The sequence below is a fragment of the Balaenoptera ricei genome, chromosome X (assembly GCF_028023285.1).
Source record: "Balaenoptera ricei isolate mBalRic1 chromosome X, mBalRic1.hap2, whole genome shotgun sequence".
Taxonomy (NCBI): Eukaryota; Metazoa; Chordata; class Mammalia; order Artiodactyla; family Balaenopteridae; genus Balaenoptera; species Balaenoptera ricei.
In genome coordinates this window covers 71,826,716-71,853,665 of record NC_082660.1, presented here as the reverse complement: position 1 = coordinate 71,853,665, position 26,950 = coordinate 71,826,716, and the positions used below count along the sequence as shown (strand labels likewise).

The 26,950-nt window shown below is 37.5% G+C and overlaps 1 protein-coding gene across 1 annotated transcript in view; it reads right to left on the bottom strand.

Annotated features, from left to right (window-relative positions):
- LOC132357097 (sodium/hydrogen exchanger 2-like) overlaps window positions 1-25,017 on the bottom strand; it is a 52,684-nt gene extending 27,667 nt beyond the window's left edge. Inside the window, 3 exon segments of the mRNA XM_059910402.1 lie at window positions 20,705-20,950; window positions 21,477-21,940; window positions 24,843-25,017. Of these exon segments, the coding sequence (XP_059766385.1) occupies window positions 20,705-20,950; window positions 21,477-21,940; window positions 24,843-25,017 (885 nt within the window).
- Between the last annotated feature and the right edge of the window lie 1,933 nt (window positions 25,018-26,950).

The following is a 26,950-nucleotide window of genomic DNA, read 5'->3' as shown; positions in this document are numbered from 1 at the left end:
AGATATATTATTTTTTCCCCTTTTCCTCTTTTTGTGAGTGTGTATGTGTATCCTTCTGTGTGAGATTTTGTCTGTATAGCTTTGCTTTCACCATTTGTCCTAGGGTTCTGTCTGTCCTTTTTTTTTTTTTTTTTACTTAAAAAATGTTTTTTTCTGTTTTTCTTAATAATTATTTTTCTTTTTCCTTATTTTAATAACTTTATTTTATTTTATCTTCTCTTTTTTTCTTTCTAATTTTTCTCCTTTTTATTCTGAGCTGTGTGGATGAAAGGCTCCTGGTGCTCCAGCCAGGCATCAGGGTTGTGCCTCTGAGGTGGGAGAGCCAACTTCAGGACACTGGTCCACAAGAGAACTCCCAGCTCCACATAATACCAAATGACGAAAATCCCCCAGAGATCTCCATCTCAACACCAAGACCCAGCTTTACTCAACGACCAGCAAGCTATAGTGCTGGACACCCTATGTCAAACAACTAGCAAGACAGGAACACAGCCCCATCCATTAGCAGGGAGGCTGCCTAAAATCATAATAAGGCCACAGACACCCCAAAACACACAACCAGACGTGGACTTGCCCACCAGAAAGACAAGATCCAACCTCATCCACCAGAACACAGGCACTAGTCCCCTCCACCAGGAAGCCTACACAACCCACTGAAGCAACCTTAGCCACTGGGGACAGATACCAAAAACAACAGAAACTACGAACCTGCAGCCTGTGAAAAGGAGATCCCAAACACAGTAAGGTAAGCAAAATGAGAAGACCAAAAACACACAGCAGGTGAAGGAGCAGGGTCAAAACACACCAGACCTAACAAATGAAGAGGAAATACGCAGTCTACCTGAAAAAGAATTCAGAATAATGATAGTAAAGATGATCCAAAATCTTGGAAATAGAATAGACAAAATGCAAGAAACATTTAACAAGGACCTAGAAGAACTAAAGAGGAACCAAGCCACGATGAAAAACACAATAAATGAAATTAAAAATACTCTAGAAGGGATCAATAGCAAAATACCTGAGGCACAAGAACGGATAAGTGATCTGGAATATAAAATAGTGGAAATAACTACTGCAGAGCAGAATAAAGAAAAAAGAATGAAAAGAACTGAGGACAGTTTCAGAGACCCCTGGGACAACATTAAACACACCAATATTCGAATTATAGGGGACCCAGAAGAAGAAGAGAAAAAGAAAGGGACTGAGAAAATATTTGAAGAGATTATAGTTGTACAATTCCCTAATATGGAAAAGGAAATAGTTAATCAAGTCCTGGAAGCACAGAGAGTCCCATACAAGATGAATCCAAGAAGAAACACGCCAAGACACATATTAATCAAACTATCAAAAATTAAATATAAAGAAAACATATTAAAAGCAGCAAGGGAAAAACAACAAATAACACACAAGGGAATCCCCATAAGGTTAACAGTTGATTTTTCAGCAGAAACTCTGCAAGCCAGAAGGGAGTGGTAGGACATACTAAAATGATGAAGGAGAAAAACCTACAACCAAGATTACTCTACCCAGCAAGGATCTCATTCAGATTTGATGGAAAAATTAAAATCTTTACAGACAAGCAAAAGCTGAGAGAGCTCAGCACCACCAAACCAGCTTTACAAGAAATGCTAAAGGAACTTCTCTAGGCAAGAAAAAAAAGAGAAGGAAAACACCTACAATAACAAACACAAAATATTTAAGAAAATGGGAATAGGAACATACATATCGATAATTACCTTAAATGTAAATGGATTAAATGCTCCCACCAAAAGACACAGACTGGATGAATGGATACAAAAACAGGACCCATATATATGCTGTCTACAAGAGACCCACTTCAGACCTAGGGACACATACAGACTGAAAGTGAGGGGATGGAAAAAGATATTAAATGCAAATGGAAATCAAAAGAATGCTGGAGTAGCAATTCTCATATCAGACAAAATAGACTTTAAAATAAAGACTATTACAAGAGACAAAGAAGTACACTATATAATGATCAAGGGATCGATCCAAGAGGAAAGTATAACAATTGTAAATATTTATGCGCCCAACATATGAGCACCTCAATACATAAGGCAAATACTAACAGCCATAAAAGGGGAAATCGACAGTAACACAATCATAGTAGGGGACTTTAACACCCCGCTTTCACCAATGGACAGATCATCCAAAATGAAAATAAATAAGGAAACACAAGCTTTAAATGATACATTAAACAAGATGGACGTAATTGATATTTAAAGGACATTCCACCCAAAGACAACAGAATACACATTTTTCTCAAGTGCTCATGGAACATTCTCCAGGATAGATCATATCTTGGGTCACAAATCAAGCCTTGGTGAATTTAAGAAAACTGAAATCACATCAAGTATCTTTTCCGACCACAACGCTATGAGACTAGATATCAGTTACAGGAAAAGATCTGTAAAAAGTACAAACACATGGAGGCTACATAATACACTACTTAATAACGAAGTGATCACTGAAGAAATCAAAGGGGAAATCAAAAAAATACCTAGAAACAAATGACAATGGAGACACGACGACCCAAAATCTATGGGATGCAGCAAAAGCAGCTCCAAGAGTGAAGTTTACAGCAATACAAGCCTACCTCAAGAAACAGGAAACATCTCGAATAAACAACCTAACCTTGCACCTAAAGCAATTAGAGACAGAAGAAAAAAAACACCCCAAAGTTAGCAGAAGGAAAGAAATCATAAAGATCAGATCAGAAATAAATGAAAAAGAAATGAAGAAAACAATAGCAAATATCAACAAAACTAAAAGCTGGTTCTTTGAGAAGATAAACAAAATTGATAAACCGTTAGCCAGACTCATCAAGATAAAAAAGGAGAAGACTCAAATCAATAGAATTAGAAATGAAAAAGGAGAAGTAACAGCTGACACTGCAGAAATACAAAGGATCATGAGAGATTACTACAAGCAACTCTATGCCAATAAAATGGACAACCTGGAAGAAATGGACAAATTCTTAGAAATGCACAACCTGCTGAGACTGAACCAGGAAGAAATAGAAAATATGAACAGACCAATCACAAGCACTGAAATTGAAACTGTTATTAAAAATCTTCCAACAAACAAAAGCCCAGGACCAGATGGCTTCACAGGCGAATTCTATCAAACATTTAGAGAAGAGCTAACACCTATCCTTCTCAAATTCTTCCAAAATATTGCAGAGGGAGGAACACTCCCTAACCCATTCTATGAGGCCACCATCACCCTGATACCAAAACCAGACAAAGGTGTCACAAAGAAAGAACACTACAGGCCAATATCACTGATGAACATAGATGCAAAAATCCTCAACAAAATACTAGCAAACAGAATCCAACAGCACATTAAAAGGATCATACACCATGATCAAGTGGGCTTTATTCCAGGAATGCAAGGATTCTTCAATGTATGCAAATCAATCAACGAGATACACCATACTAACAAATTGAAGGAGAAAAACCATACGATCATCTCAGTAGATGCAGAGAAAGCTTTGACAGAATTCAACACCCATTTATGATAAAAGCCCTGCAGAAAGTAGGCATAGAGGGAACTTTCCTCAACATAATAAAGGCCATATATGACAAACCCACAGCCAACATTGTCCTCAATGGTGAAAAACTGAAACCATTTCCACTAAGATCAGGAACAAGACAAGGTTGCCCACTCTCACCACTATTATTCAACACAGTTTTGGAAGTGTTAGCCACAGCAATCAGAGAAGAAAAAGAAATAAAAGGAATCCAAATCGGAAAAGAAGAAGTAAAGCTGTCACTGTTTGCAGATGACATGATACTATACATAGAGAATCCTAAAGATGCTACCAGAAATCTACTAGAGCTAATGAATGAATTTGGTAAAGTAGCAGGATACAAAATTAATGGACAGAAATCTCTTGCATTCCAATACACTAATGATGAAAAATCTGAAAGTGAAATTAAGAAAACACTCCCATTTACCATTGCAACAAAAATAATAAAATATCTAGGAATAAACCTACCGAAGGAGACAAAAGACCTGTATGCAGAAAATTATAAGACACTGATGAAAGAAATTAAAGATGATACAAATAGATGGAGAGATATACCATGTTCTTGGATTGGAAGAATCAACATTGTGAAAATGACTCTACTACCCAAAGCAATCTACAGATTCAATGCAATCCCTATCCAACTACCACTGGCATTTTTCACAGAACTAGAACAAAAAATTTCACAATTTGTATGGAAACACAAAAAACCCGAATACCAAAAGCAATCTTGAGAACGAAAAATGGAGCTGGAGGAATCAGGCTCCCTGATTTCAGACTATACTACAAAGCTACAGTAATCAAGACAGTATGGTACTGGCACAAAAACAGAAACATAGATCAATGGAACAGGATAGAAAGCCCAGAGATAAACCCACACACATATGGTCACCTTATCTTTGATAAAGGAGGCAAGCATATACAGTGGAGAAAAGACAGCCTCTTCAATAAGTGGTGCTGGGAAAATAGGACAGGTACATGTAAAAGTATGAAACTAGGACACTCCCTAACACCATACACAAAAATAAACTCAAAATGGATTAAAGACCTAAATGTAAGGCCAGACACTCTCAAACTCTTAGAGGAAAACATAGGCAGAACACTGTATGACATAAATCACAGAAAGATCCTTTTTGACCCAGCTCCTAGAGAAATGGAAATAAAAACACAAATAATCAAATGGGACCAAATGAAACTTAAAAGCTTTTGCACAGCAAAGGAAACCATAAACAAGACCAAAAGACAACCCTCAGAATGGGAGAAAATATTTGCAAATGAAGCAACTGACAAAGGATAAATCTCCAAGATTTACAAGCAGCTCATGCAACTCAATAACAAAAAAACAAACAACCCAATCCAAAAATGGGCAGAAGACCTAAATAGACATTTCTCCAAAGAAGATATACAGATTGCCAACAAACACATGAAAGAATGCTCAACATCACTAATCATTAGAGAAATGCAAATCAAAACTACATTGAGGTGTCACCTCACACCGGTCAGAATGGCCATCATCAGAAAATCTGCAAACCATAAATGCTGGAGAGGGTTTGGAGATAAAGGAACACTCTTGCACTGTTGGTGCGAATGCAAATTGATACAGCCACTATGGAGAATAGTATGGAGGTTCCTTTAAAAACCAAAAATAAGGGGGAGGGGCAAGATGGCAGAAGAGTAAGATGTGGAGATCACCTTCCTTCCCACGGTTACAGTAGAAATACATCTACACGTGGAACTGCTCCTACAGAACACCCACTGAACGCTGGCAGAAGACGTCAGATCTCACAAAATGCAAGAAAATCCCCACCTACCTGTGTAGGGCAAAAGAAAAAAGAAGTAACAGAGACAAAAGAATGGGGACGGGACCTGCACCAGTGGGAGGGAGCTGTGAAGGAGGAAAGGTTTCCACACACTAGAAGGCCCCTTCGCGGGCAGAGACTGCGGGTGATGGAGGGGGGAAGCTTCGAAGCCACGGAGGAGAGTGCAGCCACAGGGGTGCGGAGGGCAAAGCGGAGAGATTCCCGCATGGAGGATCGGTGCTGAGTAGCACTCACCAGCCCGAGAGTCTTGTCTGCTCAGCCGCTGGGGCGGGCGGGGCCTGGGAGTTGAGGCTCGGGTTTCGGTGCTAGCCGGAGGGAGTCCGGGAAAAAGCCTGCAGCTGCCGAAGAGGCAAGAGACTTTTTCTTGCCTCTTTGTTTCATGGCATGCAAGGAAAGGGGATTCAGAGCGCCGCCTAAACAAACTCCAGAGACGGGCGCGAGCCGCGGCTAACAGCGCGGACCCCAGATACAGGTGCGAGCCGCAGTTATCAGCGCGGACCCCACAGGCGAGTGCAAGCCGCGGCTATCAGCGCAGATCCCACAGCAACAGGGGCGCAGAGGGAAAAACGGAGAGATTCCCACACAGAGGCTCGGCGCTGAGCAGCGCTCACCAGCCCGAGAGTCTTGTCTGCTCAGCCGCCAGGGTGGGCGGGGGGCTGGGAGCTGAGGCTCGGGCTTCGGTGCTAGCCGGAGGGAGTCCGGGAAAAAGTCTGCAGCTGCCGAAGAGGCAAGAGACTCTTTTTTGCCTCTTTGTTTTGCGGCGCGCAAGGAAAGGGGATTCAGAGTGCCACCTAAACGAACTCCAGAGACGGGCGCGAGCCTTGGCTATCAGCACGGATCCCAGAGGCGGGCGTGAGCTGCGGCTATCAGCGCAGACCCCAGAGGCGAGCTTGAGCCACGGCTATCAGTGTGGAACCCAGAGGCGGGCGCAAGCCGCGGTTATCAGCGCAGGCCCCAGAGACGGGCAGGAGATGCTAAGGCTGCTGCTGCCACCACCAAGAAGCCTGTGTGCGAGCAAAGGTCACTCTCCACACTGCCCCTCCCGGGAGCCAGTGCAGCCCGCCACTGCCAGGGTCCTGTGATCCAGGGACAACTTCACTGGGAGAACGCACGGCACGCCTCAGGCTGCTGCAACGTCACGTCAGACTCTGCCACCGCAGGCTCGCCCCGCAACCGTACCCCTCCCTCCCCCCAGCCTGAGTGAGCCAGAGCCCACGAAGCAGCTGCTCCTTTAACCCCGTTCTGTCTGGGCGGGGAACGGACGCCCTCAGGCGACCTACATGCAGAGGCGGGTCCAAATCCAAAGCTGAACTTCGGGAGCTGTACAAACAAAGAAGAGAAAGGGAAATCTCTCCCAACAGCCTCAGAAGCGGCAGATTAAACCTCCACAAACAACTTGATGTGCCTGCATCTGCTGAATACCTGAATAGACAACGAATCATCCCAAATTCAAGAGGTGGACTTTGGGAGCAGGATATATTAATTTTTCCCCTTTTCCTTTTTTTCTGAGTGTATATGTTTATGCTTCTGGGTGAGATTTTGTCTGTATAGCTTTGCTTTCACCATTAGTCCTAGGGCTAGGTCCGCCCGTGTTTTTTTTTTTTTTTTTACTTAAAAAAAATTGTTTTTCCTAATAAATGTTTTCTTAATAATTTTTCCTTATTTTCTATTTTCAGAAATTAAAAAAAAATTTTAATAAGTTTTTTCTAAATTTTTATTTTAAAAAATTAAATTTTTTTTCTTAATAAATTTTTTCTTAATAATTTTTTCTTATTTTTTACTATAAAGAATTAATAAATCTATTTTTAAAAATTAAAAAAATATTTTTCTGAATACATTTATTCTTAATAAATTTTTTTCATATTTTTATTATAATAGCTTTATTTTATTTTATTTTATTTTATCCTCTTTCTTTCTTTCTTCCTATTTTTTTCTCCCTTTTATTCTGAGCCGTGTGGATGAAAGGCTCTTGGTGCTCCAGCCAGGCATCAGGGCTGTGCCTCTGAGGTGGGAGAGCCAACTTCAGGACACTGGTCCACAAGAGACCTCCCAGCTCCACGTAATACCAAATGGCGAAAATCTCTCAGAGATCTCCATCTCAACATCAAGACCCAGCTTCACTCAACGAACAGCAAGCTACAGTTCTGGACACCCTATGCCAAACAACTAGCAAGACAGGAACACAGCCCCATCCATTAGCAGAGAGGCTGCCTAAAATCATAATAAGGCCACAGACACCCCAAAACACACCACCAGACGTGGATGTGCCCACCAGAAAGACAAGATCCAACCTCATGCACCAGAACACAGGCACTAGTCCCCTCCACCAGGAAGCCTACACAACCCACTGAACCAACCTTAGCCACTGGGGACAGATACCAAAAACAACGGGAACTACGAACCTGCAGGCTGTGAAAAGGAGACCCAAACACAGAAAGATAAGCAAAATGAGAAGAAAAAAAACCACACAGCAGGTGAAGGAGCAGGGTCAAAACACACCAGACCTAACAAATGAAGAGGAAATAGGCAGTCTACCTGAAAAAGAATTCAGAATAATGATAGTAAGGATGATTCAAAATCTTGGAAATAGAATAGACAAAATGCAAGAAACAATTAACAAGGATGTAGAAGAAATAAAGAGGAACCAATCAACAATGAAAAACACAATAAATGAAATTAAAAATACTCTAGACAGGATCAATAGCAGAATGACTGAGGCAGAAGAACGAATAAGTGACCTGGAAGATAAAATAGTGGAAATAACTACTGCAGAGCAGGATAAAGAAAAAAGAATGAAAAGAACTGAGGACAGTCTCAGAGACCTCTGGGACAACATTAAACGCACCAACATTCGAATTATAGGGGTCCCAGAAGAAGAAGAGAAAAAGAAAGGGACTGAGAAAATATTTGAAGAGATTATATTTGAAAACTTCCCTAATATGGGAAAGGAAATAGTTAATCAAGTCCTGGAAGCACAGAGAGTCCCATACAAGATAAATCCAAGGAGAAACACGCCAAGACACATATTAAGCAAACTATCAAAAATTAAATATAAAGAAAACATTAAAAGCAGCAAGGGAAAAACAACCAATAACACACAAGGGAATCCCCATAAGGTTAACATCTGATCTTTCAGCAGAAACTCTGCAAGCCAGAAGGGAGTGGCAGGATATACTTAAAGTGATGAAGGGGAAAAACCTACAACCAAGATTACTCCAACCAGCAAGGATCTCATTCAGATTTGACAGAGAAATTAAAACCTTTACAGACAAACAAAAGCTGAGAGAGCTCAGCACCACCAAACCAGCTTTACAAGAAATGCTAAAGGAACTTCTCTAGGCAAGAAAAAAAAGAGAAGGAAAACACCTACAATAACAAACACAAAATATTTAAGAAAATGGGAATAGGAACATACATATCGATAATTACCTTAAATGTAAATGGATTAAATGCTCCCACCGAAAGACACAGACTGGATGAATGGATACAAAAGCAAGACCCATATATATGCTGTCTACAAGAGACCCACTTCAGACCTAGAGACACATACAGACTGAAAGTGAGGGGATGGAAAAAGATATTCCATGCAAATGGAAATCAAAAGAAAGCTGGAGTAGCAATTCTCATATAGGACAAAATAGACTTTAAAATAAAGACTATTACAAGAGACAAAGAAGGACACTATATAATGATCAAGGGATCGAACCAAGAGGAAGGTATAACAATTGTAAATATTTATGCGCCCAACATACGAGCACCTCAATACATAAGGCAAACACTAACAGCCATAAAAGGGGAAATCGACAGTAACACAATCATAGTAGGGGACTTTGACACCCCACTTTCATCAATGGACACATCATCCAAAATGAAAATAAATAAGGAAACACAAGCTTTAAATGATACATTAAACAAGATGGACTTAATTGATATTTATAGGACATTCCACCCAAAAACAACAGAATACACATTTTTCTCAAGTGCTCATGGAATATTCTCCAGGATAGATCAAATCTTGGGTCACAAATCAAGCCTTGGTAAATTTAAGAGAATTGAAATCGTATCAAGTATCTATTCCGACCACAATGCTCTGAGACTAGATATCAATTACAGGAAAAGATCTGTAAAAAATACGAACACATGGAGGCTACACAATACACTACTTAATAACGAAGTGATATCTGAAGAAGTCAAAGGGGAAATCAAAAAGTACCTAGAAACAAATGACAATGGAGACACGACCACCCAAAACCTATGGGTTGCAGCAAAAGCAGTGCTAAGAGGGAAGTTTATAGCAATACAAGCCTACATCAAGAAACAGGAAACATCTGGAATACACAACCTAACCTTGCACTTAAAGCAATTAGAGAAAGAAAAGCAAAAAAACCCCAAGGCTAGCAGAAGGAAAGAAATCATAAAGATCAGATCAGAAATAAATGAAAAAGAAATGAAGGAAACAATAGCAAAAATCAATGAAACTAAAAGCTGGTTCTTCAAGAAGATAAACAAAATTGAAAAAACATTAGCCAGACTCATCAAGAGAAAAAGGGAGAAGACTCAGATCAATAGAATTAGAAATGAAAAAGGAGAAGTAACCACTGACACTGCAGAAATACAAACGATCATGAGAGATTATTACAAGCAACTCTATGCCAATAAAATGGACAACCTGGAAGAAATGGACAGATTCTTAGAAATGCACAACCTACCGAGACTGAACCAGGAAGAAATAGAAATAATGAACAGACCAATCACAAGCCCTGAAATTGAAACTGTTATTAAAAATCTTCCAACAAACAAAAGCCCAGGACCAGATGGCTTCACAGGCGAATTCTATCAAACATTTAGAGAAGAGCTAACACCTATCCTTCTCAAACTCTTCCAAAATATTGCAGAGGGAGGAACACTCCCCAACTCATTCTACGAGGCCACGATCACCCTGATACCAAAACCAGAGAAAGATGTCACAAAGAAAGAAAACTACAGACCAATATCACTGATGAACATAGATGCAAAAATCCTCAACAAAATACTAGCAAACAGAATCCAACAGCACATTAAAAGGATTATACACCAGGATCAATCGGGGTTTATTCCAGGAATGCAAGGATTCTTCAATATACGCAAATCAATCAACGTGATACATCATATTAACAAATTGAAGGAGAAAAACCATATGATCATCTCAATAGATGCAGAGAAAGCTTTCGACAAAATTCAACACTCATTTATGATAAAAGCCCTGCAGAAAGTAGGCATAGAGGGAACTTTCCTCAACATAATAAAGGCCATATATGACAAACCCACAGCCAACATTGTCCTCAATGGTGAAAAACTGAAACCATTTCCACTAAGATCAGGAACAAGACAAGGTTGCCCACTCTCACCACTATTATTCAAGATAGCTTTGGAAGTGTTAGCCACATCAATCAGAGAAGAAAAAGAAATAAAAGGAATCCAAATCGGAAAAGAAGAAGTAAAGCTGTCACTGTTTGCAGATGACATGATACTATACATAGAGAATCCTAAAACTGCCACCAGGAAACTACTAGAACTAATCAATGAATTTGGTAAAGTAGCAGGATACAAAATTAATGCTCAGAAATCTCTTGCATTCCTATATACTAATGATGAAAAATCTGAAAGTGAAATTAAAAAAAACACTCCCGTTTACCCTTGCAACAAAAAGAATAAAATATCTAGGAATAAACCTACCTGAGGAGACAAAAGACGTGTATGCAGAAAATTATAGGACACTGATGAAAGAAATCAAAGATGATACAAATAGATGGAGAGATATGCCATGTTCTTGGATTGGAAGAATCAACATTGTGAAAATGACTCTACTACCCAAAGCAATCTACAGATTCAATGCAATACCTATCAAACTACCACTGGCATTTTTCACAGAACTAGAACAATAAATTTCACAATTTGTATGGAGACACAAAAGACCCCTAATAGCCAAAGCAATCTTGAGAACGAAAAATGGAGCTGGAGGAATCAGGCTCCCTGACTCCAGACTATATTACAAAGCTACAGTAATCAAGACAGTTTGGTACTGGCACAAAAACAGAAATATAGATCAATGGAACAGTATAGAAACCCCAGAGATAAACCCATGCACATATGGTCACCTTATCTTTGATAAAGGAGGCAAGCATATACAGTGGAGAAAAGACAGCCTCTTCAATAAGTGGTGCTGGGAAAACTGGACAGGTACATGTAAAAGTATGAAATTAGAACACTCCCTGACACCATACACAAAAATAAACTCAAAATGGATTAAAGATCTAAGTGTAAAGCCAGACACTATCAAACTCTTAGAGGAAAACATAGGCAGAACACTGTATGACATAAATCACAGCAAGATCCTTTTTGACTCAGGTCCTAGAGAAATGGAAATAAAAACACAAGTAAACAAATGGGACCTAATGAAACTTGAAAGCTTTTGCACAGCAAAGGAAACCATAAACAAGACCAAAAGACAACCCTCAGAATGGGAGAAAATATTTGCAAATGAAGCAACTGACAAAGGATTAATCTCCAAGGTTTACAAGCAGCTCATGCAGCTCAATAACAAAAAAAACGAACAACCCAATCCAAAAATGGGCAGAAGACCTAAATAGACATTTCTCCAAAGAAGATATACAGATGGCCAACAGACACATGAAAGAATGCTCAACATCATTAATCATTAAAGAAATGCAAATCAAAACTGCAATGAGGTATCATCTCACACCAGTCAGAATGGCCATTATCAAAAAATCTAGAAACAATAAATGCTGGAGAGGGTGTGGAGAAAAGGGAACACTCTTGCACTGTTGGTGGGAATGTAAATTGATACAGCCACTATGGAGAACAGTATGGAGGTTCCTTAAAAAACTAAAAATAGAACTACCATATGACCCAGCAATCCCACTACTGGGCATATACCCTGAGAAAACCATAATTCAAAAAGAGTCATGTACCAAAATGTTCATTGCAGCTCTATTTACAATAGCCAGGACATGGAAGCAACCTAAGTGTCCATCATTGGATGAATGGATAAAGAAGATGTGGCACATATATACAATGGAATATTACCCAGCCTTAAAAAGAAATGAAATGGAGGTATTTGTAATGAGGTGGATGGAGTTAGAATCTGTCATACAGAGTGAAGTAAGTCAGAAAGAGAAAAACAAATACAGTATGCTAACACATATATATGGAATCTAAGGGGAAAAAAAAAGGTCATGAAGAACCTAGTGGCAAGATGGGAATAAAGACACAGACCTACTAGAGAATGGACTTGAGGATATGGGGACGGGGAGGGGTGAGATGTGACAGTGTGAGAGAGTGTCATGGACATATATACACTACCAAATATAAAATAGATAGCTAGTGGGAAGCAGCCGCATAGCATAGGGAGATCAGCTCAGTGCTTTGTGACTGCCTGGGGGGGTGGGATATGGAGGGTGGGAGGGAGGGAGATGCGGGAGGGAGGAAATATGGGAACGTGTGTATATGTGTAGCTGATTCACTTGGTTATAAAGCAGAAACTAACACACCATTGTGAAGCAATTATACTTCAATAAAGATGTTTAAAAAAAAATTTTTTTAAAAACCAAAAAAAAAAAAACCAAAAATAAGATTGCTTTGGCTATTCGGGGTCTTTTGTGTCTCCATACAAATTGTGAAATTTTTTGTTCTACTTCTGTGAAAAATGCCAGTGGTAGTTTGATAGGGATTGCATTGAATCTGTAGATTGCTTTGGGTAGTAGAGTCATTTTCACAATGTTGATTCTTCCAGTCCAAGAACATGGTATGTCTCTCCATCTATTTGTATCATCTTTAATTTCTTTCATCAGTGTCCTATAATTTTCTACATACAGGTCTTTTGTTGCCTCAGGTAGGTTTATTCCTAGATATTTTATTCTTTTTGTTGCAAGGGTAAACGGGAGTGTTTTCTTAATTTCACTTTCAGATTTTTCATCATTAGTTTATAGGAATGCAAGAGATTTCTGTGCATTAATTTTGTATCCTGCTACTTTACCAAATTCATTGATTAGCTCTAGTAGTTTCCTGGTGGCAGTTTTAGGATTCTCTATGTATAGTATCATGTCATCTGCAAACAGTGACAGCTTTACTTCTTCTTTTCCGATTTGGATTCCTTTTATTTCTTTTTCTTCTCTGATTGCTGTGGCCAACCCTTCCAAAACTATGTTGAATAATATTCGGATGAATGGATAAAGAAGATGTATAACATATATACAATGGAATATTACTCAGCCATAAAAAGAAATGAAATGGAGGTATCTGTAATGAGGTGGATGGAGTTAGAGTCTGTCATACAGAGTGAAGTAAGTCAGAAAGAGAAAAACAAATACAGTATGCTAACACATATATATGGAATCTAAGGAAAAAAGAAAAAAAAAAGGTCATGAAGAACCTAGTGGCAAGATGGGAATAAAGACACAGACCTACTAAGGAATGGACTTGAGGATATGGGGAGGGGGAGGGGTGAGATGTGACAGGGTGAGAGAGTGTCATGGACATATATACACTACCAAATGTAAAATAGATAGCTAGTGGGAAGCAGCCGCATAGCACAGGGAGATCAGCTCGGTGCTTTGTGACCACCTAGAGTGGTGGGATAGGTAGGATGGGAGAGAGGGAGATGCATGAGGGAAGAGATATGGGAACATATGTATATGTATAACTGATTCACTTTGTTATAAAGCAGAAACTAACACACCATTGTAAAGCAATTATACTTCAATAAAGATGTTAAAAAAAAAACAAAACCAAAAATAGAACTACCATATGACCCAGCAATCCCACTACTGGGCATATACCCTGAGAAAACATAATTCAAAAAGAGTCATGTACCAAAATATTCATTGCAGCTCTATTTACAACAGCCAGGACATGGAAGCAACCTAAATGTCCAACATCGGATGAATGGATAATGAAGATGTGGCACATATATACAATGGAATATTACTCAGCCATAAAAAGAAACGAAATGGAGTTATTTGTAGTGAGGTGGATGGAGTTAAAGTCTGTCATATAGAGTAAAGTAAGTCAGAAAGATAAAAACAAAAACTGTATGCTAACACATATATATGGAATCTAAGGGAAAAAAAAAAAAGTTCATGAAGAACCTAGTGGCAAGACGGGAATAAAGACCCAGGCCTACTAGAGAATGGACCTGAGGATATGGGGAGGGGGAAGGGTAAGATGTGACAAAGTGAGAGAGTGTCATGGACATATATACACTACCAAACGTAAAATAGATAGCTAGTGGGAAGCAGCCGCATAGCACAGGGAGATCAGCTCTGTGCTTTGTGACCACCTAGAGGGGTGGGATATGGAGGGTGGGAGGGAGGTAGATGCAAGAGGGAAGAGATATGGGAACATATGTATATGTATAACTAATTCACTTTGTTGTAAAGCAGAAGCTAACACACCATTGTAAAGCAATTATACTCCAATAAAGATGTTAAAAAAAAAAAACCTTAAGTGAACTCTCAAGTGCTAATTCATCTCCAGAGAATATATTTCCTTATTATTTTCACTATGTTTAATAATTTCTTCCAATAAATAGCATTTGGTTACTTAATAATTATCATAAATTTCTTGTTTTCCAACCCGTTACATGCAGGTTTTATTCTTATATCATATTCTGTAAAAAAAAAAAAAAATTAAAGCAGCTCTATAACCACAAGTGTCCATTCTCTTGGGTCAATTTGTTATTGTTTGAGAGAAATGGAATAATGAAATCCTCAGGGAGTAAGATTCACATAGAGCTTCTGCTGAAATTCCTGAAATACTATATGCTGTCTGGTGTCTTTCAGCACAAGAGAGTTCTACATTTGCATCTTTGAGGATCTTATAGGTGGTAACTAATTAAAATATTACCCAGAATATATTATTGCCACCAGACATACACTATGACCACATCTAAGGCAATTCCCAGTTGATACTGCTTAATATTTTCTGAGCAGTATGGTGCATTGTGTGATTTCTCCCCCATACATAGTTCCTACTCTTTTTTTTAATTGAATTTTATTTATTTAATTTTTATACAGCAGGTTCTTATTAGTTATCTATTTTATACATATTAGTGTATATATGTCAATCCCAGTCTCCCAATTCATCCCACTACCACCACCACCCTTCTTCCCCCCCTTGGTGCCCATATGTATGTTCTCTACATCTGTGTCTCTATTTCTGCCTTGCAAACCCATTCATCTGTAACATTTTTCTAGATTCCACATATATGCGTTAATACACAATATTTGTTTTTCTCTTTCTGACTTACTTCACTCTGTATGACAGTCCCGAGGTCCATCCACATCTCTACAAATGACCTAATTTTGTTCTTTTTATGGCTGAGTAATATGCCATTGTATATATGTACCACATCTTCTTTATCCATTCATCTGTCAGTGGACATTTAGGTTGCTTCCATGACCTGGCTATTGTAAATAGTGCTGCATTGAACACTGGGGTGCATGTGTCTTTTTGAATTATGCTTTTCTCTGGGTATATGTGCAGTAGTGGGATTGCTGGGTCATATGGTAATTCTATTTTTAGACATGGTTCCTACTCTTAATCACTTTATGATCTTAGGTAACATGAAGTCACTCTGACAGTACATACATTAAGCTAGAAATACAATTTGCATATAAACTGATTATTTTCAAAGATTGATTGTAATTTTTCTTTCTATTCTGTTTTCTAACTATAGACAAACATACATTCATACATCTCATAAAGAAAGACAATAACCAGATAAAAGATGAATGAAGTAGCTGTGGTTTTAAAGTACCCCCCCCCATAACACTTAGGTCATTTCTAATTCTTTTTTAGAAATGACACCAAAAAGAAGGTATTAAGAGAGGTGAGAGTGAAAGATCAATTATGCAAAACCAGAACTATAATTTGGTCATTTCTTTTAGCCAGGGTAGGAAGAGCTAATGAAGGTGGCAATGTCAGGTAAAGGAAAAGCTATTTAAGTAAAATTTGGGGATAAAGCAGGATTAAAATATATTTTGATTTATTAACTATTAAATATAACACATTCCTAATAAAATGGTTAGAACTGCTAATATTGAGTGTCTATTACATGATAGTCACATTTCATGAATTATTCCATTTAATCTTCATAACCTCACAAAATACACAAAATGTAAATAAGTTAACTAACTGGCCCAATATTAAACAACTAGTAAGTTGCAGAGCATATATTTGAACCCAACTCTGACTAATTCCAGTACTTATGGCCTTTCTATCACCCAATGCCACATCATGTTAAAATAGAAAAAATTATCCTGCATAGATCACTTATGTTTCATATAGTAAAATGTTATTAATATCCTTCTCATACAAAAAGAGTTACTGTAAGCATCCCAAGACTGTGCTTTATAAGGAAGAAAAGCCAAAGATCTAAAACACAACAAAATCTAGGTGGAATATAGGCATATCTCAGTGATATTGCAGGTTCTGTACCAGATCACTGTAATAAAGTGAATATTGCAATAAAGCAAGTCACATGAAGTTTTTGGTTTCCCGGTGCACATAAAATTATGTTTATTCTGTACTGTAATCTATTACATGTACAATAGTATTATGTCTGAAAATCAATGGACATACCTTAATTTTAAAAGTCTTTATTGCTAAAAATGCTAACCATCAACTGAACCTTCAGTGAGTTGTAATCTTTCTGCTGGTGGAGGGTTTAAAATACTGCAAGAATTATCAAAATGTGACACAGAGACATGAAGTGAGCAAATGTTATTGGATAAACGGCACCGATAGACTTGCTCAATGCAGGGTTGCCACAAACCTTCAGTTTGTAAAAAATGCAATAACTGTGAAGTGCAATAAAATGAAGCACAATAAAGTGAGATATGCCTGTACTAGACTCAAAAATTTTCAGGTATGTTTTACTTCATAACTCTGCATACCTTATGATTTCTCTTTATGTAACAAACTGTATATGGTGCAATAGTAAATTACTATAAAATTAAGTTGTAACTATTCACCTTTTGGGGTAATGGCTAGGACTAAAATCTACAGTTTACAACACCTGTCAAAAAAGATCCATGTCAGACCTTTACCAGTAATAACCAGATATGGTTCCTGTAGCTCTCCACGCAAAACAAATCAAGCCTGCCTACATAAGTTAAGTTTGTGTTCTTATATTGATAGTCTGGCACACCCCATGTGCTAATTTGGCAATAAGTCTCACCTACTTTATAAGGTTTCCTGTCCCTACTTCTTTTATTTCTTTTCCCTTCACTGTCGCTGTCACCCAACAGACTTTTGGTCACCCTTTTTTTCCTTTTCATTTCTTTCTCTTTTCACTGTACAAATCCAAACTTTTATTTCAGCAAAACTTTTAAAAAAGGTGAGACAAATAGTATTTTTTTGAAGTACAGCCACTTAGGAATCAAATTCTAATACTAGTTTTTTAAAAAAAAATTATTATAACAAGGATTTTAAAGTGAGAACAGCTTTCTTTTTAGACCACTTAGACTATCAATTTCAACCACTTATTTGCTTTCACCCTTACTATATAAAGTGTTGAAGTAACAGCAAGCTCTAATAATTAAAAAAGGGGTTGTATCTCTGTACACAAATTTTGTATGTAGCACCTAGCAGTGTAACTTGGGCTACTAGGTATTTAATACACCTATCAAACTGTAAGCAGCTCTTTGCAGGAAACAGATTTTTGCAGGAAGCAGCTCTTTGCAGGAGGCCCTTTGTCCCATCACTTTAGCAGCTGTATTTTAACTTAACCTTACACCAGGTGCCCCCATGCTTCACTAATCTCTGGCCCAAGCGTACTTCTCAAATCTTTTGATCACATAATGCCTTGTCTAACCTGTTGATTTTTTTTTTAGACTGAAGAAGTAGGAATGAAGAATAAGTAATTAACTGATGACTAGATCTTTTCCCTATTTTCCCCTTCAGTAATCTCACGAGCAAACTGCATGAACAAGATAACATCTAAAGAAAGATCACAGGGAGTCAGTAAGTCTGCACACAGTGAAAGATGACCAAGATTCTGATCCCCTCCCCAAATGGTTAACTGCAACTAGCTTCCCTTTTCCCCTTTAAAAACTTTCATGGCTGAGCAGAATCTTTGCAATTGGTTCTTGGTCCACCTTCTCCCCAGGTTGCCAGCCTCCTGAATAAAGCAACTTTTCCTTTTCCAACCAACACTTGTGTCTCCAGTATCGGCTTTCAAGAGGCAAGCAGCTGAACCTGAGTTTGGTAACAAAATAACAATATTTTTACCAGTCCCCAAAGCATTTTACCAGTCTAACTTTTCTCTAGGAGGCACACAAAAATAAAGTAATAATAATACTAAATAAATAAATTAATAAAACTTATCTTCAATAAATATTTAGCATCTATGGTATGCTAGTTAATTAGTTAAAACAGAAAAATACAGAGGATATTGTCACTATCTTACAGGAGCTCACAATCTTTGGGGGTGAGGATGGATAAAACATGCTCACATATGTATAAGGTAAAAATAATTAAGTACCTTATGGCCACTTTCTGGAAGATTTAATGAGTAGCTGGTTACAAATTGTCCTCACACGTAAAGCAGTTAATATGAATCAAAAACTGTGCAATATTTAATGGCACTAAAGATTAAAAGAAGTTATTATGGAAGGCAAAAGGAGGAAGCAGGCAGAAAATTCTACAGCCTCTAGGTCTTCAGTGTTGAGAGAGCCATGAAGCCAGCCTTCTCTTCTCCCTTTTCTACACAACCCCCCACTCTTGTTTTTCCCCTAGGTCTCAGACCTTCCCTTCTCCACAAGAAACTCTGGCCCAGGCCCAGGCATGACAGCAGATAAGTGCTATTCATTGTTACCATACATTTGAGTATTTCCCATCTTTCTTTGTTGTCAACCTATTATTTCATGTGTATGTTTTTCATCATTAAGTAGATTATAAGATCTCTGAAAGCAAGAATTTAAATTTATTAAAAAGTTACTTTTATCATTCCTAACAATGAGAATAGCACTAAACATACAAGAGCTCATAACTACTTGTCTGTTTTTTTAATTAAAGTGTATCTCAGGGACAATGGAAAAAGATTGACTGGAATTCATTCTAACCTGAGAGACCCCCTGTTTCTTTCTTTCAGGACTCAACAGAGACATGGCAATACTCTCCACATTGCAAAATTCTTTAAAAGTCCAGGGTGCTCAAAAGAAGGAAGCCACTTAAAAGATACTGTATTCAAAGCTTTGGAAAATGCCCTGGATTAGAAGAATTAAATTTAAATTTCCTAATCCAATTCTTTTATTGGATTTTTTTAAACATGTCTTTCATTAATAGGTAACACGAACAATAAACATCAAAGACAATTTAAGCACAAACTACATCCCTTAACAAATTAAAATGCAATCACCCAGACCCTAGATAGAATCCTTGCTTTCAACCTAGAACATTTTATTTAAAACAGACTAATTTCAACCACTATATTGTGACATTTATCATGTACAGTAATTCCATTTAGAACTTAGAGCAACCTAAAATCAAATGGCATTAGCTCTATAGAACTTAATTTAAAAATCAATCTTTTCTTTTTTTCTTTTTAAGCTTTCAGAAAACATGCAACATTTGAAAAAAAAATGCATTCTATTTCTTTTAAAAACACAGAACGGATGGTCTGTCTGAACCCTAGTACAAAAGCACTTAGGCGTTAATACTTACCATGTGGGCATTTAGCCTTACAAGCTAATTACTAGATATGAGGTACTATCATCATTGGTTAAATACCAGTGATGGATAGGAAAAAAAAAATATAGCATATGCCATATGGTTTACAAAAGAAGTAATAAAATTTCTTAATTGTTATGGCAGAAAGTTCATCTATACAAGGACTAATGCCAAGCTTATTTATTAGCTGGGCCATCTAATTACTTACCACTGGAATGCTACTGAGCTCAGATAACTAATCCATTAGGAGAAATGATTCTCCCCTGCAAAGATAGAGAACTGCCCTAGGTAGCCCCATGCCAAATTCTCAGCATTTTTGTTATACAATGAAAGAGTCATACTGACCCCCACCCCAACATAGGCAAGGTAGTTGGGATGTAGCCATTTAATCTCTACAGGGAGCCCATGAACTTGACCACAATAACACTTTCAGTGCTATGACTAAGTGACTATTAGAGGTAACAGGAAATCCTAGAAGAACATAAAGGGAGGGTCCTTCTCCCATATCTAGGAAATGCAATTTCCTAGATTTCTAGTGGGAAATCAGACTCAATTCCTAAAAGATATTCAATAAATCAAAGACTTTTCCAGATACTTATGCCACAATCCCTGAGAGACGGAACATTTCAGCTGTCAGGTAGGAGAGATAGCTATATAAGAAGATAAAGAGAGGTTCGATGACCTGGCTGGTCTTGGTAAAGTGTGTGGTAAAGGCAGCAACCATGCCAAACAGGAGCCCAATGAAAATGCTTCCTATTCCAACCAAAAAATACTTTCCTATCCCAGCCAAAATATCCAATGGTTTGATAGATGGCATTTCAGAGAAAGATTTGAACAACTTATAGAGCACCTTCATAAAAAAAGATTAGAGTGAATTTACCAATCAGAAAAGTCTCAACTTATGCCCTATGTATCCTTCTATTTTGAGGTTTCTCAACTTTGAAGTCCTCCAACTCCCCATTTCCTTCCCAACATGAGTTCCTAGAAATCTTCCCTACATCAAAAGATATTTCTACAGGTCAATATCAAATTATGCATGATTCTGTTTGAAAATTGTCCGATGGGCTGTGAATATATGCTTCATGGCTAAAATATTCTTATTTGACATGACTAGAAAGACTGTGGCCTCCAGAAGTTTTATCCTAGTTTTCACTTAATAAACTGATACAAGATTAGTATAGTATCAAAAAAGCATGGTTATTTTTGAAAACATATTAATGACCCGTAAATCATATTCTCTCGATTCATAGACTTATTCCTAGGACTAAGTTGCTCAATCATGGTCTAAACCAGAATTCAATTCTTATTTAAATTTCAAGGGTGACCATAAGGGAACCTAATTAATTACCATGAAAGCTCATGCTTCGGATACTTACAACAGTAACAGCATCATTAAGGAGGGATTCTCCAAATGCCAAAATGTGAAGCTTTTCATTCACATGAATTTCTTCAAATACAGAGAGTACAGCCACAGGATCTACTGCAGCAATCAAACTACCAAACCAAAAGTTATGGAGCAATGACACATCTTGAAGTTTGAAGTACTTCTCCTGACATATGCCATAGAGGGAAAGGCCTATCCCAAATGCATTCCACATGGTTCCAACTACAACATATGACAGAATGGTCCCTATGTTTTCAAAAGATGGCTAACTAGGCATAAAATATCCTGCATCAAGGACTATTGGTGGAAGTAAATACAAGAAAAATATATCACTGTTCATGACTGGTGGGGATTTGTCATTTAAACTGTAAATTAGTCCTCCCATGTTGCGACATACAAATATCAAGAGGCAGCTTTCAGGTACAACTGTGGGTAACTTATTATAGAGGTGAAATCCTAGAAAAGAGAAAAAAGATAGACTATTATAACATCTTTATTATCGATCATCTCTATATGTCAGCCTTCTTCTCAAGCCTCATGATTTCAGGAAAATAGCCTCTCAGTCATTTTACATTTTACATTTTAATAATGACTTGATAAAGATGCAGAGGCATGAGTGGAGACAATTTTCTTTATAATGGAAAATATTTACTAATAGAATAAAAGTGTTCACAGTTAACAGCAAATGATTATCCATGTGCCCACTGAATCATTTTAAAATGTGAGTACATGTTTTAAAATGGAAACAATGCATTTATCAGCTGGCAATATTCTTCTGCTCTTCTCATGATCATAGTCAAAGACATCAGAAACTTAAAAATATAGAAATGACAACCATAATTCAAATGTCTGCTTTGAATAATAAGAGTTGAAAAGGGCTTTAGTAATCATAACTAACTCTTCATTGATAAGGAATTAAAATTACTTATAAGGAAATTGAGGCCAAAGAAGTAAAGTGACTTTTCATGGCTAAATGGTAATTATGTGGCAGAGCTGAGATGACAACCCAGCCAGGTCTCCTGACTTTTAGCTCAGTGTTCCTATAATTACCCCAAACTGTCACTTGGTCTGATTGACAGATATGGACTTAACACTAATGCATACTACTGAATTATCAAAATACAATCCCAACTATAAAGTTAGTTTTTTTCTCATAGAATGATATGAGTCTTTCATCCCATGAGGGAAATGCAGCCATCTCTAGCAACCCACATAGCAGCAGTTCTCTGTTTTATCCTGTATTTTTTTACCTCTGCCCATGTTATATGCCACATCATCATGCTCTAGCTTACATGAAGCCTATAAATAACGACTCTAATTATCATCAATCCTCTCTGCTATAGAAAGGGCCTTAATGGTCATCTGAGCTAATCCATCCCCTTCCTCTCTGCCCCAGTCACCACTAATACACTGCTGAGATCCCTTTCTAAAATATTTGTTAATTAATTTGACTACAACTTTCTCAAGGATTGAAGCTAGTTTTTACATTAATCCCCTAGCACATTGATAGCACATAGAAAGAGCTCAACAGATACTTATCAAATAAATAATAAATATATTTTTAGAAAAGAAAGCCAGTTGGTTCCTAAGCTAGACTTTAAACAGTTTCAAAAGTGCTTTCACATATACTCTTCTATTTGACTCTCTCATCATACCAACACAGCAATGTAAATACTGTTATCGCCATATTAGAAATGATAAATATGAGGCCAAAGAAGTACTTCACTCATCTAACACATACTGATTGCCTATGTGCCAGGCACTGGCTCCTAAATTTGAGCAAATATTAAATAGCTCAAAGTAATCTTATCTTTCCACTAAACCATGCTAGGTCTCTCTTTATGCTCTACAGAACCACTTATTTCCTCTAGGCATTGAAATAATTTGAAAACTCCTCATGGGAAGGATGGGGTGTTATTCATCTCTGTAGCCCATGGGCCAAATATAATGCTCCACACATAAAATGTGCTCAAAAGTATTTGTTGAATGAATGCTAACAAGGAAGTTTTTTGTTTTTTAATTTACATTCTCTTACAAGGTCACAGCAAAAAATTGTCTGTCAGTGATGGCTCAATAAAGTCCTACTTAAACAAATGGGGATGTAAGACCTACTGGGAAGTTCCTTTGCCCTGTTATCCTGAAATTAACATTAATTAGACTATTTATTATAATCAATATATCTAGTACTACAAAAATAATTTAAAAGAAACCTAACCCTAATAACCTTAATTATTAACCCTAATAATTTAAAAGAATCCACAAGTGCTAATTACTATCACCCAAAACAGCATGTATTTCTAATCAAGGAAGCATGAGACCAGCATTCTAGTTCTGGTTTGTTGAACTTCACAAAGCATCTTCTCTCCCTGGGCCTCAGATTTCCTATCTATAAAATAAAGGAGTTGGATAAGAATGATTTCTAGGGTTTTTCCAGCTCTGACAATCTATTGTGCTATGAATCTATGGATTTTCTGTGTCATTATTAAATATTACATTTCATGAATGGTAAAGCTTTGGTATCTATAAAGTCACTTAAATAAAACTTTGAAATGCTGAACATGGTTTATTTTAGAATAAATTCATTTTAAAATGACAGAATTCTACAGTCTTTTATGTTTTCCTGGCATTGTTTTTGGTTCTCAACCTACATAAAAATGTTAATTCCATCATAAATACTTTGAACTGTTAAAGGACTCTCATAATTTTAATACCACCAAAGCAAAGGTCTGATAAATTATTAAAGAACATAAAAGGAATAACAGAATAAATCTCCTTAAGAGAATCATAACACTAGTAAATCAGGGTGTTCATAAAGGTGAAATAGTTAAAACATAGCAGCTCTTCTTTTCTTGCTGGATTTAGTCTTAGTTTGTGTTTCCACTTAAATTCTGAGTGGTGACAAAAAGGCCTATCTTTTAAAAAATAGGAAATGGACTTGTTCCACTTTCTCACTACCTGGTAACTATAATAAGCATCCTCTGAGAAAAAAAGGCTGCCTAAAGACTCATATCAGTTAGAATCATTCTATTAAGATTTCTCTGTTCTCCCTTTTAAAGTTATGCCTCATCTTCTCAACCCTTGAACAACTGGGACCCTTTGTAGTCTAAGTTCCTGTGCTGAGCCTATTCCCACCTCCTTCTGCTGGGAGACCACCAATATTTGAACATAATCACTGCAAGAGGGTTTGAGCTATGAAGATAAAGATCCTTGTGACAGAGCACGGGAGGCAAATATTCCAGTTTGTCTTTCTCTGGTCTATTAAGGAAAAGGTGCCTTTCTTAACATCTGGAAAAGCCCTGAAAGTCCTCTCCCCCATTAGGCAACTCCCTGGGAGAGCCTTGGGAAGTTCCTCACTTACCTATCTTTGCCAGAGAGGCTAACATAATCCAGAGTGTGATCTCGAAAGGAATTTGCACATGCTGGTAATCCAGGGAGAAGAGGAGTGTGTGAGCAGACACCATCGAGGTATTTTCCTGTGCTCTTTTGGGTCCCCAGCTGCTATTTTTTGCCGTCAGGTCCCAATAGTGCAGCATGTTATCCCCAGAGGTTCCCAGAAGCTGGGAGCAGAGCTGCCCCAGTAGCAGAGGTAACAGGAGGTCCAGCCCCTGGGCCACCACCAGCTCTGCCAACTGTGCTTGCTAAAGTACTTAATCTCCCCCCCCCAGCTGCAGTTGCTCACAAATGCAGTTTGCTGTCCCTGACCCTTAGTCCTGCTGGCTAGCATTTAATGGATTAGTGAAAATTCCAGCAGCTCCCTGGAATCTTAGAAGAGAAATGCTGGGCTGTTATGCCCTGGAATGAAATTAGAGTCCGAGCTAGCAAAGGGAGGAAGCTGGGACAAATTCATTGATTGACATGGAAAAGGATTTTACCCCCAGTCCTAACTCTCAAGGGAAGAAAATCACTGGGAACTGGACTCTGGCCACTTAGCAATCTATTTTCTTACTAAAGATAACTCCAATTCAGAATGGATATGGAAAACTATTCAAGAAGAATTCCTAAATCTCCAGAGACTATCAAGACCTCTGCGTACGAGAATCCTAACTAGGATGCCAAATTTAAGCTGCCTTTTGGGGAAAACTCTAGAGTTAGAGCTCATTATTTCCACAGAGAGAGGTGAAGGGGTGGACAAAATTAAATCAGCTGCTCCTGGAAATCCTAGGAAAAAGCCTTTTCTTTATTCTGAATAAATGGCCTAGTACTTAAGAGGGGAATAGAAATACTATTTTTATTTTTTTACCATAATTCCTATCTCCCATGAGATATCTTTCAATAGAACTTCTAAAAAAGGACAAGGACATTCTACTCCAACTTCCACCCCATGCAAATTATGCCTACTTTACTTGTTAATCAATTTTCTCAGGTTTCACCATGAAAAACATGTATTGGTTGCTTATAAACTCAGTGAGATTTCACTAGAGAGGCCAACCTCCAGAATAGTTACATATCCTTCTGTATCATTGTGCCCTTTTCATTTTTATTATCCTCAAATTAGGCATGATTTTAAACCTGGTGTCTTCTTTTCTGTTGCTGTCCTTTGTCAAACTCTTTAGAGGACATCTTGTTACATAGATTACCAAATAGAATAGCATCAAAAATTTAATACTTACATATTTATTTTGCTTGTGGCAATTGGGGAAAAATGTAATTAAAAGTGGAACATGATGAAATAAACTTTCACATATTGAGGTATGGGGAAGTCATTCTGTCTTATACATAAGTAAACTTGAATTTTATGCTAACTAAAACAGGCTGTTTGTGGCCTATCAAACATACATTGTACATCTGCTTTAATTATTAAAGAAAAGGGCACATTAACCAGAAGTAAAGAATGTCCATGTTAGAAATAAACATTAGCCTCCTTTCCTGAACACTAATGCTGGTACTCCTTTGATGATAAGACTCCCTACCCAGGTGCCAAAGCCGTAGTGACTCACTGTATACATGCAGATCTGCTTTTGTGAAACTTTGAAGGAATGTATCCCTGACTTGTTTAATGTTCTTTGTTCTGAAAAGATATAAAATTGTACTGAAAACCATGCTTCTCTGGAGCATTTCCTCAGAGTTACCTGAGAGGCTGTCTTCTGGGCTATAGTCCTCAGTTTGGCTCAAATAAAACTCTTTTCAATTTCTATTATAAATTGCTTATTGATTATTTTCATCAACAATTGTATTGTGTTATTAGTTTCAGGGAAATAATAGAGCCAATCTAAAAAAAAAGAAGGTTTTCTGAAATTTCCATGTGATTTCTTTCCCTGAGCTTTCAATGCTAAGCATCCATGTCACGTTGTCCATATAACTAACTGTTAGTATGAATAATATACATATGAATCCTGTGACAAGTTGATAAATATGGTGAATTTTCTCTACTATTGCATTTTTAACTACATCTTTGTATTTGTTCTGTATTATTATAAAATCCTTTATTAGTATTGTTTCTTAATTATAAATATTTTGTATTTTCAG